General features: G+C 48.2%; 2 protein-coding genes across 9 annotated transcripts; one reads left to right on the top strand and one right to left on the bottom strand.

Annotated features, from left to right (window-relative positions):
• Positions 1 to 484: 484 nt before the first annotated feature.
• On the top strand, positions 485 to 6,710 carry LOC147240142 (protein FAM13C-like). Of its 4 annotated transcripts, none has more exons than XM_086195199.1 (11): positions 485 to 1,191; positions 1,842 to 2,097; positions 2,688 to 2,826; positions 3,303 to 3,384; positions 3,500 to 3,569; positions 4,278 to 4,398; positions 4,703 to 4,786; positions 5,190 to 5,285; positions 5,432 to 5,634; positions 5,753 to 5,854; positions 6,188 to 6,710. In XM_086195199.1, the coding sequence occupies exons 1-11, from the start codon at positions 978 to 980 to the stop codon at positions 6,297 to 6,299; spliced, it is 1,479 nt and encodes a 492-aa protein (XP_086051325.1). In that variant the 5' UTR covers positions 485 to 977; the 3' UTR covers positions 6,300 to 6,710. The 4 variants fall into 4 exon arrangements, with proteins under 4 accessions (XP_086051325.1, XP_086051324.1, XP_086051327.1 ...); XM_086195198.1 differs by having other exon boundaries at positions 5,399 to 5,634; XM_086195201.1 differs by lacking the exon at positions 4,703 to 4,786.
• A 164-nt stretch (positions 6,711 to 6,874) lies between these two features.
• Positions 6,875 to 16,854, bottom strand: asah2 (N-acylsphingosine amidohydrolase 2). Of its 5 annotated transcripts, none has more exons than XM_086195960.1 (22): positions 16,817 to 16,854; positions 16,012 to 16,146; positions 15,478 to 15,557; positions 14,731 to 14,874; positions 13,509 to 13,685; positions 13,301 to 13,428; positions 13,129 to 13,206; positions 12,938 to 13,058; positions 12,712 to 12,837; positions 12,284 to 12,370; positions 11,925 to 12,029; positions 11,208 to 11,289; positions 10,619 to 10,734; positions 10,242 to 10,336; positions 10,091 to 10,130; positions 9,855 to 9,953; positions 9,566 to 9,661; positions 9,338 to 9,487; positions 8,886 to 8,942; positions 8,678 to 8,766; positions 7,493 to 7,714; positions 6,875 to 7,418 (listed from the first exon to the last, which is right to left on the bottom strand). In XM_086195960.1, exons 2-21 carry the CDS (start codon positions 16,139 to 16,141, stop codon positions 7,516 to 7,518), a joined length of 2,199 nt encoding a protein of 732 aa, XP_086052086.1. In that variant the 5' UTR covers positions 16,142 to 16,146; positions 16,817 to 16,854; the 3' UTR covers positions 6,875 to 7,418; positions 7,493 to 7,515. The 5 variants fall into 5 exon arrangements, with proteins under 5 accessions (XP_086052086.1, XP_086052085.1, XP_086052084.1 ...); XM_086195959.1 differs by lacking the exon at positions 16,817 to 16,854 and adding an exon at positions 16,742 to 16,813 and having other exon boundaries at positions 16,012 to 16,149; XM_086195958.1 differs by lacking the exon at positions 16,817 to 16,854 and adding an exon at positions 16,742 to 16,811.
• Between the last annotated feature and the right edge of the window lie 316 nt (positions 16,855 to 17,170).

Genomic DNA, 17,170 nt, shown 5'->3' with positions numbered 1-17,170 from the left:
AGACGAGACGTTAGCCTTCATAACGAGTGACAGTGGTCGTAGGACTGAATATCAACTCACACACCTGGCGCTAACAGCTAGCCATTAGCCTCCAGGATGAAACGTGTCAGGCAGGTTTTCACACCACCAAATAGGAGGGCTTGAAGGCTTGCACTCGTCCGTCTCCTCTGTCCATCCCTCCTCAGTTTCGTTATGCTGTAGCTCATGAACACTCGGATGAATTTGTAATAATGTGGCACAAGTGCTCACTTGGACTCAATGACCTGAAACAATTTTGGTGGTCAAAGGTCATATGCGCGGCTTGTGGACAACAAACGCCCTGAGAAAGATGGAGATGTGGTGCAGGCAGACAGAGAGGTGGAGGAGGTGAGAGTCCCCTTCCTCTGCTCCTTTTTATCAATGAGATTCAAACACACACTCAGATTGATGCCCTTAAGCTCCTCCCCCAGTCATGCGGGAAAAACCTCACGATGAGAAAGAGAGAGTGAGAAACCTCACAATGTCTCTCTCATCTGAGCCCCTCCACTCACGAGCAGGAGGGAGAGAGGGTGGGAGGGGGAGGTGCAGCATCCTCCTCCTCACCATCACTGAGTGTGCAGAACGCCAGGATGAACATTACAGCCCTTTCTCCTGCAGCCTGGAACTGGCTAATTCCTGGACCACCGGTTGCAAACCTGACTGGGGGAACAGCACGTTCCTCTGAGGGGAATTGACTAATTCCTGGACACTGCTGGAGTAGACGTATCATGGCTTGTTTGGCAGGATGGGACGTGACTAATTCTTGATCAGGAAGCTTTTGGTATTGTGACACCAGAGTATTCGCTGAGCCACAAGCCCCATCAGTCTATACCTGTCCTGTTGCTGCCTGTCCTTCCCATGGAGTGACACAGAGGCTGGGACCTGGCTAATTACTGGCAGACAGACTCTTCCTGCAACTAGAAGCTCCGGGGATCAAGCTAATCTCTGGATCGTGGGTAATGTTCTGCTTCTGCCTGCAGAGTTCTCTGCTCAAGCTCCAGGCGCTGGATGTGGAGGGGGGACACTCACCGGACTCATCCCCAGAGGAGGAACCCCCTGAACCAGCTGGCAAGGAGCAGAGGAGCCAAAGCAGAACGGTCAGCCTCCAAGGGACTGACGAGAAGACACTGGCACTCTGTCACAGCGTCCGCACCGATGGAGACGTCCGGCCAGGTGGACACAACATCTTTCTCCTCTCACCTGTCCATCGACTCAGACCCGTTTGTCTCCTCTCACCTGTCCATCTCCTCGCACCCGTCCATCTCCTCTCACCTGTCCATCGGCTCGCACCCGTCCATCTCCTCTCACCTGTCCATCGGCTCACACCCGTCCGTCTCCTCACACCTGTCCATCGGCTCGCACCCGTCCATCTCCTCTCACCTGTCCATCGGCTCGCACCCGTCCATCTCCTCACACCTGTCCATCGGCTCGCACCCGTCCATCTCCTCTCACCTGTCCATCGACTCGCACCCGTCGCTCGCACTCGTCCATCTCCTCACACCTGTCCATCGGCTCGCACCCGTCCGTCTCCTCACACCTGTCCATCGGCTCGCACCCGTCCATCTCCTCTCACCTGTCCATCGGCTCACACCCGTCCGTCTCCTCACACCTGTCCATCGGCTCGCACCCGTCCGTCTCCTCACACCTGTCCATCGGCTCGCACCCGTCCATCTCCTCTCACCTGTCCATCGGCTCGCACCCGTCCATCTCCTCACACCTGTCCATCGACTCGCACCCGTCGCTCGCACTCGTCCATCTCCTCACACCTGTCCATCGGCTCGCACCCGTCCGTCTCCTCTCACCCGTCTGTCTGTCTGTTTCAGAGCTGTTGACCAGACCGCCACCATTAGCCAGCATCCATCCTACCCAGCAGTCCCTGAGCCCCGATGGGGCACTGCGGTCCAGTCCTCACCACTCCCCCTACTCCCCTCCAGGAGGAGGGGATGGAGGGGCTCTCCTTCAGCAGCTGGCGGGGGGTCCCAGCCCCCTGCCCTCCCCCCGCTGCTCCAGCCTCAGCCTGAGGTTCAACACGGACCCGGAGGCTGCCCCGTCCCCCCCCTGCAGCCAGCAGTACATCCTGTGAGTCCACCTGTCTGTCCCTCCCTGCCAGGACTACAAGTATTTGGTCGGGACTCTGACATTAACCTGGGACCTGCCATATTCTTGGAAAAGCTGAATGTTTTCACATGCTAGCTTGTTGTCATGGCAACACACCGAACACCATGAATTCATACTCTGTCCAAATCACCATCATGAAGTTGTTGTTTCAGCATTTTTTGATGCCCTCCTTCTTTATCAGTCAGAGCCAAAAGAGTCCCTTGTTGTCATGGCAACATTGAGTTTCTTTCTTCTTCTTTTTTTTGTTGGTCACAAATTATAATTATAATTACAGATTATTTAATCCAGAGGTTCTCAACGTGGGCCCTGGGGACCCTCAGGGTTCATCTCATGAACGCCAACATCTCGTGACATCTTGTGATCCATATCAGGAAGTAGAATGTTCTACTCAATAATCCATCCATGTTTGACTCGCTGAATCTTCTCTCTGAAGCACTCGCGTGGATGTCGTGAAGCTCATTCTGATCCATCCGCCTCTGAAAATAGTCCCCAATAAACTTGCAGCTGAGGGAAACCAGAGGCGCTCTGATACATGTCTGTCTGTCCATCAGGTCTCGGGGGCGGGACAGAACAGACGCCTCTGAAGACAGATGCCCCTCCTCCATCTCCATCCTCAGCAGGCAGATTCAGATGCTGAAGAAGAAAGTCCGCAGGTTTGAGGACCAGTTTGAGCAGGAGATGAACTACAAGGTAGAAGGATGTTTGTTTATTTGTTTGTTTGGTTTCTGATGTAAACAAACTGCAGTGTCAACAAATCAAGGTGATGATGTCCTCATGTCTCATTCAGCTATAGATGTCACAAAGGCGGCTCAACAACATCACAGAAGGAAAGAGATTCCTTTCAAAATAAAATGTTGACAGTTCACAGGAAATAACAGAAATTGGCTGAAGATGCAAATCATCTTTAAAAATTAAAATGTTAAAAAATGAGATCTTACGAAGTAAAAATTAGGCTTTATTTAAAAGGGGTGTGTAATTTCAGTCCTATAAATTAAAAAGTATTGATTTTTATTCCAAGCGCAATATCCAATAAGTTAGAGTTCGTTAAATTAAAAACCTGACAAAGTGGAATTAAAGGGAATGTGTAATTTGAATTTGTCTGAAATTGTTCTTGCTATTGTTGAAGAGAAAGGTTGTGTTTGTTTATGTGTTTGTTTTTGAGTCAGCCGTCGCATAACGACAAACACTCCAACCCAGAGATGGTTGGCGTGATGAGTGAGCTGGCGAGGGCACGCAAGCACCTGAAAGGTACAAACATCCACACTCCCTGGAAAACATGGAGGACAAAGACAGATATGATAGATGCGTGTGTGTGTGTGTGTGTGTGTGTGTGTGCGCGCGTGTGTCTGTGTTTCCTCTGCAGAGCTGCGCCTCCGTCAGTCTGTATTCGAGTCAAACGAGTCAGATGGTCAGAGGACGAGCGACTTCTGCAGGTAGAAACCAGGAGGTCCGGTTCGTTTAGAGCAGGGGTCTCAAAGCTGGTCCAAGGACCCTCAGGGGGTCTGAGGGGTGTTTTAATAGAGTTGCTTTGTCTGAAGATCCCATAACAAGAAGAAATTACCAAGTTTTGCAAGAACTTAGAACCAAAACACACAACCACACTTTCATAGAGATTCATAGAGAGTTAAAAAAAATCAATGATTAAGAAGAAAATAAACAGCAAAAAACAATCAAGTTCAGAAGAAAGTCGTTATAATTTAGAGTCTGGATCATTCATGATTCAAGTGAGTCCAACCCTCCGCAGGGAAGATGGACACCTTCCTCACATCCTGACATTCGTCTTCTTTGTGCTGCTATTTTTGTGAACAGGTCTGAAAATAATCCTCATTCGAACCCAAACTGTAACCACGGAGGTCATGTGACTTCCTCTCAGTTACAGAGGCGGAGGTCAAGTTCAGTAGAGAACAGAAATGTTACAAACACAGACGCTTCAGACAGATGTTCTATACGTTCTATCTTTTGTAACAGGTAGAACATAGATAGTGTTGTTCTGATGGGTAAATCCTGATGATGTCATCACTCACTCTCTGCTCTTACCTTAAGTTTTCGGTAATGTGAAGTGGTGGGCGGGGCATCAGTCAATAGAGCGGGATTTCCCCAGAGTCTAAGAGCTGAGGTGTGTCTCCTCTTGTCTCCTGCAGGCACATGTCCAGTCAGCAGGTGGCAGCGGAGCACAAACTGTCAGTGGAGGACACGATGGAGTCTCTGTTCAGACGTCTACGAGAGAAGAGACTCCAGCTCGGTCTCCCTGACAACGTGAAGGTAGCCAGAAACAAGTCATCGTTAGCGTTCAAGCTAGTTAGACACGCAGATGTGAGATCTTTTCCCTCTTCAGAAAACAGAATAAGTGAACACAGGAAGCAAAACCAAATAAAAAACCACAAGATACATTATTTTCTATCACATGGCACCTAAACTCATCTAGATTACTCCTAGACACACAAAATGTCTTCATAAACCACGAGATCCAGAGTAAACGTGTGTGTGTGTGTGTGTGTGTGTGTGTGTGTGTGTGTGTGTGTGTGTGTGTGTGTGTGTGTGTGTACGGGTATGGGTACGCGTGCAGGAGATGACGCAGGCTCAGATGGTGTTGGAGAAAATCACACTGCAGAAATGTCTCTTGTACTTCGAGAGCCTTCATGGCCGCCCGGTCAGTTGATGATGTCACAATTGCGTAGCGAATAATGAGGCGGCTGACATCAGCTCTCATTGTGGTTATGATCGCAATGTTCTACGTGATGTTGTGAAACCAACCATCGTCCCTCTGATGACTGATGAAGTTCCAGTGGAACATGTTTTTAATTTGAGATAGTTTTTCATTAACAGACACTAAACACACAAACAATGTAACTCCTATTGACTGCATTTTTATGCATGGAAAACTTTCAAGGTTAAAAGCCTTTGATAATGACTCATATTGAACCAAGTGAACAATATTTTCATTCTGTTTATTGATATTCTATTGGTATTTCATCTATTTAAAGAGTGTTTGAAGTGAGCTTTGTTGCTCGATGCTAACAGCGATGCTAACATTTATCTACTTTGTGCGTCAGGGAACCAAGCAGGAGAAGAACCTGGTGAAGCCGCTGTACGACCGCTACCAGATGATCAAGCGTTTGCTGTGTGTGAGCCCCACCATCACCACCATTGTAAGAAACACATCGTTAACATTGCTAGCATGCCAACAGTGGCATTCAGCTGCTGAAACGTTGCTAAAGGGACTGAATACAGTCTTCCTCTGTTCCTCTGGCACCACCCTCAGGACAACTGTGTAATGACTCTTCCTGTGTCTCAGGAGGAGGAGGATGGTTCTGATGAAGATTCAACAATTGCTGGCGAGCAGCTCGTGCCACCTCCTTGCAGACCGACTCATACCACCACAGGCAGGGAAGACAGCGATCGTGAGAGTGATCCGACCTTCGTGTCTCCGCTGGAGGAGGTGAAGAGCATCCGACAACAACCTACTCTGACCACGGCCAACCTGCACGAAGCCTCCCGGTGAGTTGGAGACGCTATTGACGGTTCTTGGTTCTCAGGGCTCCAGGGACCCCAGGGACCCTGTCAAGAGACGAAGGGTGCGTTTAAGATCTGTGACTGTGTTCCTCCAACCAATCAGGTTGCAGCTGTTGGAGTGCCTGCGGGAGGCGAGAGCCGAGAAGAGGAAGAGACATAAAACTCTGCGAGAATTCGAGGATGAGTTTTATCGCCAAACTGGAAGGTGATGAACTGTTGTAATGTGTCACAGCGACTTGGTTGTTTGTGACGTCATCATGTCTGCTGCTCCACAACGTTTGTCTTCTCCTGCCGCGTTCACGTCGCTTCACGAAAACTAAACCAGTCCCACACAGGAGAAGACAATGTGTTGCTGGGTGATGTTGCCATGTAAAAATGTAACAATCGTGATAAATCAAATCTCACTGTCGTTTTCATTGCGTCTCTGTTCGCGGCGAGCCACCATAGCGCCCAGTTAAACGATCCGGCTTCCTGAATCCGTCTGAGCGCAGCCTGACTTGCTGGTTCTCTGCTCTGATGTGGTGGTGTTTACCAACAGAATTTGCCAAAAAGAAGATCGCAGTCTAATGGAGGAGGAGTACCAGGACTACAAGCAGCTGAAGGCCAAGCTCCGCCTACTGGAAGTCCTCCTCAGTAAGCAAGAAGTCTGATCAGCCACGCCAAACCCTCCATTCACATCTGTGACGTTACAGCTGCCATATGCATGGAAAGGAGTTATTTGGTTTTGTTTTGTCAGAGGTGGAAACATGAAACCGAGCGACGTCAACGCCACTCAATTTCCCAAGGACACCTACATCACGTGGTTCCTGAAACTATGGTCTCGTTAGCTCACTGCTAACAGTTCGTTTGATGCTCAGTGTTGCATCAACAATGACACTCATGTGACTTTCTAGCCCTCAAATACCTTTCATTTCCATCCACACACTTAGCATTGAGCTTGTTAGCTTGATCAGCTGCTCACTAACTTTGAGTGTGATGCTGTTAGCGTGACGCTAATGGTAGTGGAAGGTGTTCGTGTCAGTCACATGACTCTCAATGTTTGTTTCCATCTAATATGTCATGTTGTGTCAATGAATGAATTTATATGAATACAAATATTTTTGATATGAAACTGATTGTTAATTCTGTTAGCATCTTGGAGGAATAGGGCTGAGTCAGCAGATCCTGAGGAGCCATTCACAAATCAGTGATTGAGACATCAATCATATCCTGAGAAAGTCAGCGTTTTATTTCACTAGCTCCAAGTCATGTGACTTGGACTCCAGATCAGTTACAGATATGAGTACCTGACAGGAAATACAGGGCATGACCCTTTCTATTGCCCCCTACATCTCATAGGGATTTATTTATTATTCCAATGCAACATCAGTGACATCATCAGTGACATCATCAGTGACATCATCAGTGACACAGGAATCCGACAGGAACTAGAGACCAACGTGTTCTGGACAGATAGCGGGTTCTGCCTGGTCTGGACTCACCAATGTCATTGATTGTTCTTCCTTTTACACACAAACACATGTAATTATATATATATATATATATATATATATATATATATATATATATATACATGTATATATATATACACATACACACACACACACACACACGTGTATGTATGGTGAGAATAGATGGTGAAAAGCAGCAGTCGCAGTCGAAGCAGTCGTAGGATATTTGAAGTCAAAGATGTTGCGTTTCCATTAAAGGTTTTACGTCGGATGTCAAAATGATGAGGAGGATGAAGAGGATTTCCAACACGTCCAAACCTGCAAGAACGAAGAGTTTCAACTCGTGCCAACAGGGGAGTCAAAGTTCTGGGAAGGTGAAGCTCTTTGTGTACCTGAATTATGCGGGCATGTGATGTCACTGGGGGTAAAAGCTGGCAGCTACTCTGAAGACATCGGACACGCCCTCGTACGGTGCGATGATGGGTCGCAGGCCCTCCATCCGTTTGTAATGTCCAAAGTGTTTGATCCTGTAGGAGCCGGTCGGCGTCTGCGGCGACATGTGCCACTCAACTGTGGCGTTACTCTGCCGGTTAGAACCCTTCAGCCAGTGAAACCTGCAGCAGGACGCTAACGGTTACATCAACGTCCCAGAGCATCACAATTCGATCTAAAGGAAGGTGAAGTAGTCGGAGCTCGTGTCTGTGGTGAGATTCTCATGCTGCCAGGAGGACCTTTACTGAGCATGCTCACCAGCGTCACGCCAGCCCAGTTTCAGCCTCTGTTGACTGAATGTGGATCAACAATTGACTGCATGTCTTCTAGACTTTCCAGATATGATCAAGTCAAATAGATCAAATCTGATGGTGAAACGAGTCATTTCTGCTCCGATTTACAGCCACAACAGTAATGACAGTGTACGTGAGGGCGGGGCCTGTGATGGAAGCAGATGTCAAGGTTGTTTGCGGTAACCGTCACTGCCAGAAGATGAAGACAAAAGTTCCTCACTACAGTGTTAAGACGATTAAAATATGTTGCCAGTATCTGTCGAGGATAAGTATCAGCAAGGACCACGTGACATTCGCTTCGCTGTTAACCACTGAAGCCCGCGGTCACCGTGTCGGACACCATGCTGGCCGCCACTGATATTTGCTTGAATGAAGGACGTGGTCTAAAGCCAGTGTCAGATGACGGTGGACATTGATATTTGGTGGTTTTAAATTGTATTCATGAACCTAAAACCCAGTGTAGCGGTCATGTGACCATCTCCAGTTCAGTTTCAATCATTTCATGTCAGAAACACATTGGAGATGAAAAATCTAACTGACCTTAAAATTCCTCTGACTTAAAAGCAACTAAACATCGGTTACAAAAGTTTGAATTTTATGCCGTATGAATGTGAACATGAAGAGACTTGGAGGATCTTAGCTAACAACAAACAACTGAAAACAGACATGCATCCTTAAACCACGGTGAGCGTTACACGCCAATGCCAACCATCGTCACTGGCGAAGGGCTGATTGTCTCAGTGGACTGGAGGACATTTTTAATGATTCTGCCAAATCTTTCATTCTTTCCACCTGGTTTCCCATGATGCATCAGTGTGAACAACCTCCCAGGTGTTAGTACTGTTGTCATACATCTCCACAGCAACAAACGTTTTGTCTCTCTGGAAAGACAAGAAGAATTTGGAAAAAAAGACACAAAATCAAGGGGGGTGAACTGAAAGAACAAACCAATCGGCCCAAGAGCAAAGCTGGAGAACGAAGACAAAGACAACCGTCTTACGATGTCTCCTGAATGTCTCGGGTTTCCTGCCACAAACGTGACTGAGACGACTTCACCCTGAAAACCATGAAATTGCTTTATTTCATGAATTTGCACTAAAAACCCACAGTAAAACAAACAATAGTCCAATAATGCATAACGAGCATGTTATACATTTGTAAAAAACATGAATTCATATCAGTAACATAAGTTGTTGATTACATGTATTTCTTCTTCGACTGATGTAAGTGAAGGATTCGATTTGTCGTGAGAGGAACATTACAAAAGAGAATGAATCAATAAAAATATAAGATTAAAAATTAAAAAACAAAAAACAAAACAGTGTATCAGCAAACAAAGAATTTCAAAGTGAAAAGAAGTGGACTGAGTGCCCAGCCCTGTGGGACACCATTGGGCACATCCTGCTGGACAGATGCTGGCAGCAGGACAGAGTGCGAGAGTCCGGGTCTCACCTGTTTGTAAACGGGGTAAACCTGCTGCAGGACATCTCCAAAGCTGCTGCTATATGGCTTCCTGTCAACAGGCGCCGCAGGTAGAAGGTTGAAGAGGTTCTCCTGAAAGAATGGAGGCGGGGGGCCGAGCGGCAGCTCAGATACTTTGTCCTGAAAATACAAAGGCAGAAACTTGATGTATTGTGTACAACAACACGATCTGTTACAGTGGAAAAGGCATTGTCCCACCTGTGCGATGGCTCTGGCCAGGCCACGGTACCTGTGCAGGTACGCACTGAGTGTGTGTGGACCATAGATGGTGGAGGCGCCTTCGTAGCGCTGAACCTGCCACGGAGTAACACCACAAGTCAGAGATGAGCTGGTGGACCCTATTTATGAAGTGGACAAGCTGCATCAGCCACCCTGAGTCTGACAGCTAGGAGGACACGTTTGAATACTACAGTACCCACAAGCCTCAGCTGCTGTTGCTATGGGACGCCTCCTGCTGAAATGCAAAATGGGAGTTGTAGTTACCTACCTGGTACTCCTCGTACGTGGTGATGTAGTGTGTGTACACGTTACTCAGGCCTGCAATGACCACCTCCAAGTCCCTGAAAGCACCTCCCGCCTGGAGTTCCTGAAACAAACACACACACACACACACACACACACACACACACACACACACACACACACACACACACACACACACACACCACAAGCAGTGTGTGTGAGAGACAGAGAGGGCGTGTGGGCATTTAACATGCGACTCACCTGTTTCACTGCTTCTCTCAACCTTCTGCCGGACATGGTGCTGTCTCACACACACACACACACACACACACACACACACACACACACACACACACACTATATGTATGACATCACTGGTAGCATCAACGTAGTACTTTCTATAGATCATTACGTCATCTCTCCAGGAACGGCAACAACAGCAATGGATCCAATTGTGATGATCTGGACGTCAACGATTTGTGGATGCCATGGCAACGGCCAGTTCATCTGCGTGTGTACACACACACACACACACACACACAATTTGATGTCACATTCTGGGGACAAAGAATTGTATCCAGAGTATTTTCCCCTCTTAAACATCCTGAAAGGAACGTTTTCAAAAGTTCTAGAGAGAACCTAACAAGAACGCCCACAAATTCACCTCTGCAAAGGTGCACTGAGACAGAAGCTCAACAACAAAGCTTTGAACTGCAGCTCTTCTTTATATTGTTTGGTAGCCTGCCTGCCCCCCCGTCAACACGTTTGCCCATTGGTAGTTCTGCCTACCTCCCCTGTGTTGAACAGGATTGGTTTGGGCCGATGACACTCCTGCGTCTGATTGGACGGTTTGCCCAGGAGTGTGTCTCTGATGCCGTCCCAGAATGGGTCGCCCTCCACTGCTCCTGCAGACACAGAACAGTTCTAATGAATGATCTGGAGGCGCATAGGAAAGCAGGCAAATGTACCCAGGGGCGTGTCTTGGCGGCATGGCACTTGTGCTTCTACTGTGTCAGAACCTGAAGTTGCTCAGGTAAAATTCTCAGTTGACGCGTGAGAAATGCACTCCTTGTAGGGCAGGTTGATTTCAGAACATCTTCAGCTGTTGTCGTCATGTCCCTCATTCTACTCAGATGTCACCATTTACCTACCAAGCTGTCCTGTTTGTAGCTCCGCCCCCTCTGGACGACATGCTTTCTCCATCATATGTGGAGGTGCTAGCTCAGGGACTTGGATATGTGCATTCATTCCAGCCAATGCCCAACCAACACGGGGGAAACGCAGGAACTAACCCACACCTCACGTTACTAAGCAACAGACCTACCTGAGCACAGGTGGATTTATTTTTAGTTCTTTAACCTGATGAAAGTTAAGTCACCCTGAGTAAAGTTCAGGTCTCCTCCTCCATCTGTTGTTCCTGCTGCAAAACTGTGACCCAGAGCAGGTTTACATGTCTGCACCTGACACACACACACACACACACACACACACACACACACACACACACACACACACACACACTATTGAAAATACATGCTTTCATCACAACACCAGAAACAAAAATGTTAGTTTTCTTCAATCACACTTTCAGCTGGTATAGTGACACACCATCGTTCTGTCCATCGGTCTCTCCTCTTTTCTCCCCCCCTTTATCTCTGTCCCTCTCTCTCCTTCTCTGCATCTCTCAACATGTTTATTCAACATGAAAACACCAGGAAGAAGATCCATCCATTTTAGTGACAGCAGAGGAAGACAAGATGTTCAGATTCAGAAAAAAACTGATGGATGAAGCAAACCAGGAAGTTCAGAGCAAAAGATCCTGGTGACTCAGAGAGGCAGGACTAAGGATGAGGAGGCGTGGTCACACACCTGCGAACAGCATGATCACAGAAAAACTAGCTGGCTACTTTTCCCTGACGCTGGAGGACTGAAGTGAGAATATGTTGCCACCAGCTAGCGGCAGTGTGATGTCACTCGCTGTTCAAAGTACAGCACTGATGTAAATTAGCGTGATGGCGGTTTACAGTGTTTCAGTTCTGATCAATAATGCAGAAAAACAGCAATTACTTGGTGTGTGTGTGCGCTTGCTGCTGACCATGTGTGTGTCATTGAGCTGTACGCTGACATCCGTCATGTTGACCCACTGATGGGCGGAGTGAAGGGCACCGGTCACTTCCTCCGCTGCAGTGGCGTACAGCTCCTGCAGGGTGCAGCGATACAGATCGAAGCCTTTTCATTAATTCGCTCAAATACACATCACTGATGACACGGTGGTGACAGACAAACATTCGTCTCTCTCCACATGAGGGTTGCGTCCCCACGAGGTGGTTGTCCTCATAAAGCAGGCCGGGAGCAGACTGGAGCCCCACAGCAGAGCTCAGAGCAGTCGGGCTGTCGTTCATGTAAATCAGAGATGTCGTCATTCTAGTGGGGGTCTTGTCAACCAGACAGTACCTTGGCCTTCCTGTACATGTTGTGTGCGATGATCCTGGTGCTGTCAAACATGTCCTCACCAGGTCCAAACGCCTGGCACATCTTGGTCTGAAAGAAACACACTTCCTCTTTACTGCTGACCGCGCTGGACGGCACCGAGGACGTTGGAGCAGCCAGCGCCTTGACGACAGCACAGATGCGCCAATGCTGTAATGTTACTTGATGAAAATAACATGATGGCCGTCACCACAGCCGGCATCAACTCAACTGTCTGGACGATGTCAGAGGAGCGGCTGGTGTAGACATGAACACATCACTAGGGGAACTGTGATGTCATAACTCCTCCAGTTGGAGGATGTGACATCACAACATGTTTAGGTTTCAAGGACAAGTAAGAGGATTTGCCTGTGCGTGCGTGCGTGTGTGCGTGCGTGCGTGTGCGTGTTCACCCCTCCATCAGGACATGAGCTGTTCAGGTAGTCGCAGGCGAGGCCTGTGTTCACACAGCGAGGTCCTCTGGTATTTGGACTCACGTCACCAAGGTTACTGGAGGAGAATCCAGCAACAAAAGTTCCCTGACACACACATACACACATGCAGGTAAACAAACCCCACCCACCTACCTGCATGTTTTCTCAACATTGTGTTGTCTAGTTGATGAAGACATGGCATCACCTGGCTGGGTGGAGCTCCGGTGTTCTTGCACTGCTCCAGCAGGTAGGAGGCGTAGCCTACATTGTCACTGCTCACCATGCGGTTGGTGTAGTTCATGCTGACGGCGTGGACGGCGAACCAGCTGTCTCACAGACATGACACTGAGTTACACACAGGTGTGTTGCTGTAGTTGTTGTGTGTGTTGTCTTTACCTCAGCATTCCGATGTCCTGTCCGTTCAAGTCAGTGAACTTCAGCACCACCACCTGGTTGTCAGTGTTGTGTTTGTACCTGAAAACGAACGAACGAGAGCTGAGCAGCAGCCTCCTTGTGTTCAAGGCACCCGCTCACCACCATCCTAGATGAGGCAGAGAACACCTGCTACCTGTGTCTCTCGTCCTCAGGGTTGTTCAGGTACGAGTGAGGACTTCTATTCCGGCTGCTGTCCTCCAGTTCTCCACGGTTCCTGAAGATGCGGCCGAGCCTCATGTTGCAGTGGGCTTTTTCTATACTCTGGAAACCCAGTCAGAGTCAGGCAGAGGGACTCGTGACTCGATGGACTGTGTCTGTGAGTGACGAGTCAACCGACGTACCCTGACGATGCCGTCGACCAGCGGCTGAATCGCCGACCTGATGTAACCTTTGCTGCTGATCATGAAGAGTGTGTACTGGAAATATCCAGCCGGACCTGCGTGTGTGTGCGTCCCACTCAGAACCACATTGTCCTGACGATACTGATCCCCATATTTGACCTGCAAGGCCTCCAGAACCTGCACGTGCACACGCACACACACGCACACACACGCGCACACAGATATCCTAGCAGGACGGTCATTACTATCAAACATTCCTGACTGGAGAGGCACTTTGGCAAAGAGATTCTTCCTAAAAAGGAGGAGTAGTGACGCGCCGCAAGTTTAGTCCTCCTCAGGAGATGAAGACGTCTGTTGCCCAGGCAGCTTCCCCATCTGAAGCCCATTTATTTCCCTGACTCGGGCAGAAACACGAACCCTAAGCCTCCATGCTGACGCGCTGCTGACGCGCTGCTCTGGTAAACAACGCTTTGCTCTCCTGGTGCTTCACCTGATGAGACACACACCTGATGCTTTCTGTCCTGAGTGCTGGAGCTGAGACCTCCACCCCCGTGTTAGCAAAACAAAACTCAAAATTAATTAACTGATCTAACGAATGAAATCGCTCCAGCCTGCCAGCCCCTGACTGAACACAACTAAAACATTACAGTCAAAAGGAGGTTGGAATGAACTCATTGTCAAGAAGAAATCTTCTCTTCTCTGAGGTTTCATGCAGAAGGTAAAGACTGAATCAGGTGTGGGCTGTCGTCTGTTGCCTCCGTAGCACACGAGGCCTTCAGGGACTTGGCCCGTCATCCGTGGGTTTCAGGTCTGCTATGCCTCCAGCACTGGGCCTTCTTCTTGCTGAGGATTGTTTCTAGCGCGTCACAGTCCAGTGCTTCCTGCTAAGAAGTGAGCCTGCTTCTGCAGGGCAGCGTCTCTCTGGCCTTTACTCACAACCACGAGTGTCACCACCACAACGAAGCAAAGCAACAGGAGCAACAATTTGAATGTTGAAAAAAGGCTAGATGATCAATATTTTTATTGGGTCTGTATTGGTGATCAAATATTTTGGTACTTCAGTACTATTTGAGTATCTGTACCTGATGACTGTGTGAACTTTTAGTTTGTAGGTAACTAACAGTTTTATTTAATTACCTAGAAATCCCCATATGACATCCCTGCAACTGCGCACACGTGTGTGTGTGTGCGTGTGTGTGTGTGTGTGTCTGGGTGGGGGTACCTCCAGGCGGAGCCTCTGGGAGATCATTCCTACATCTACAGTGACAAACACCACTCTCCGTCTCCCGTCATCAATGATGAAAGCTCGGCTGAACAGGCGGGTGTGTATTCCTGCCGCTGTCTGCTGAGGGTTGGCATAGCCCATCTACACACACACACACACACACACACACACACACACACACACACACACATCACCTCTCTCCACCATGTTGTAGCTAACTAGTTACTCACTCTATTTGACCCAAACTGTCCCACAGCCATGTTCAGCTGATGGTCACTGACCAGCAACTACAATATATCCCATCATCCACCACACCGGCTGGCAGGAAGATGGCTGATGGAAGAGAGGGCAGTTGCTTCCTGGGTGTCTGATTGGCTGTGATAGAACCAGACAGAACCAGTGTTCTAAAAGAACATCCAGCAGGAGCCGTGTGTTTCCAGCAGCAGGAAGGAGACTGACAGGAAGATGACGAGTACAGCGGAGCTGGACACTGGGATGCATCTTCATACCTCGGACACTCAAACACACGCAGCCGTGAAAACGATCAGTCTGACTGGGGCAAACATGGCTGCCTGTCATGTGATGAGTCATGGTCTGATGGATGGAGTTGCTGACTCATTTAAGCATCTATAATCTCTATACTCTCCAGATTCACAATTCTGAGGTAATACATGTGTGAGATGTGGAAGTTTTTGTGTTCCAACTGTGTCAGGAGACCCTGAAGGCAACATCAGTGTTACTGACCAGCGGGATGTCAGCTGGCGGCCCAGTGCAGTCAGCCCGGCCCACGCCGATCAGATACGGCTGCTGAGGAGGGTCCAGGCCTGACAGGACAACAGAGACGTGTAAGTCAGCGTCACAAGCTCAGGCAACTTGATCCATCCCCGAGAGCCGGTTCACGCGTAGCCATGTTTCCCAGTCGTCCATCCAACCAGCAACCAGTGGTTCAGCCAAAGGAAACGTTTTGAAGACATGGGACAGTAGCAGAGACGCGGTACAGAGAACACCATATGAATACAAACAAGACAAACAAATAAACAGCTGGAAGAATGGGAGCTGCTCAGCTGATCTTTCCCTCTTTTTTCTTTTAGCAGTCTAATCCACCTTTTTGCCAGATTGTGCCAGAGACTGGTTGGTGTCCCTCAGCCGTTCAGCCAGCGGGTCAAAGGAAAGGCTGAAAGCTTCAAAGGTAGGAAGGTAAGTTAGTTCCCTACACGCATCCCTGCACCTACATGAACACGGATCCTGGGGATACTGAGCGTGTCGATGTGTCCTCACCAGTGTCGGTATCACCAGCAGCCATCAGTGTGATCAGCGTCAGGCTCACGGCCGACATGAGGATGAAGAGGACGGTCAGCGTCACCTCTAAAGAAGAAAGACCACAACACGGGGACTTCCTGTTGGCCATCTTGGCTGCTGGCACATGATGGAAACACAGCAACAGGCGGTCAGGGGTTCTTTCACTCGGTGCTCTCAGTCTGAGCTGCTCCGTCTCCAAGCAGCTACGTCTCATCCACCCTCCTGGTTTAAGCTTCTTTGTGTCCAGTCAGTTCATCTGAACCCTCTATCTCCATTCAGCTAGTTTGAGCTACTTTATATCAAGTAAGTTAGTTTAAACTACTTTATCTCCAACTAGCTTATTTTACACTCCTTCATATCAGTTAACTAGCTAGGCTACTTTATAGTTAACTAGTTTTAGCTGCTTTATATCTAGTTACTTTGCTCGTTTGCAATTCTTCATATCCATTTAACTCGTTTTTAAAGCTACTTCATCTCAAGTCCGCTAATTTATTCAGGCGATATCTAAACTTGTAAATCATTAACTGTCGACACAGCATTCCCCTCTGACCTGCAGTGAAGTACAAGTCATTAGTGGCACAACGTGGACACGAAAATGGCCCACAGTGCTGTTAAAGCAGAGCTCAGAGCTGCGTAGGACAGCGGCCTCTCAGTAACATGTTCCAGGAACGTGAAGCAGAGGAGAACGTCCAACGTTCCTCAGACTCACCGTCGGTGCTCTGACAGCCAATCCAGCAGCGAGAGTGTGTGTCTGTGTGTGTCACCTCCTTCTGCTGTGTCCTACCTGATAAACGGAGCGGAGGAGCAACGCTGTGAGCGTCTCTGCTTTCAAAGGTCACAGAGATTACAGGTCCTCATCACTGATAAGACCAGTTTTCCTCACCAATCTGGTTCCACGCTGACAAACAACAAACCTGATCCAGCGTCACCCACCTGACACTCAAGCAGAAAACGAATAAAATGTTATTGTAACTTTTCAACTGCCTTAAGTTTCCTTCCATTTCATTTTTACAGCAGAATAACCAAAAAATTGCAGAAATACGTGAAATGTCACAGTAAAAAGAAGAATAAGCAAAAATTTAACAGAAAATCTGGATTTTCCTTTTTCCAGGAAACTGTGGACTATAAATGAGTTTTC

Source organism: Aulostomus chinensis, chromosome 23, assembly GCF_037954235.1.
Source record: "Aulostomus chinensis isolate RoL2024-O1b breed Wild chromosome 23, RoL_Achi_v1.0, whole genome shotgun sequence".
NCBI classification, from domain to species: Eukaryota; Metazoa; Chordata; class Actinopteri; order Syngnathiformes; family Aulostomidae; genus Aulostomus; species Aulostomus chinensis.
This window is presented reverse-complemented; position numbering and strand designations above follow the sequence as displayed.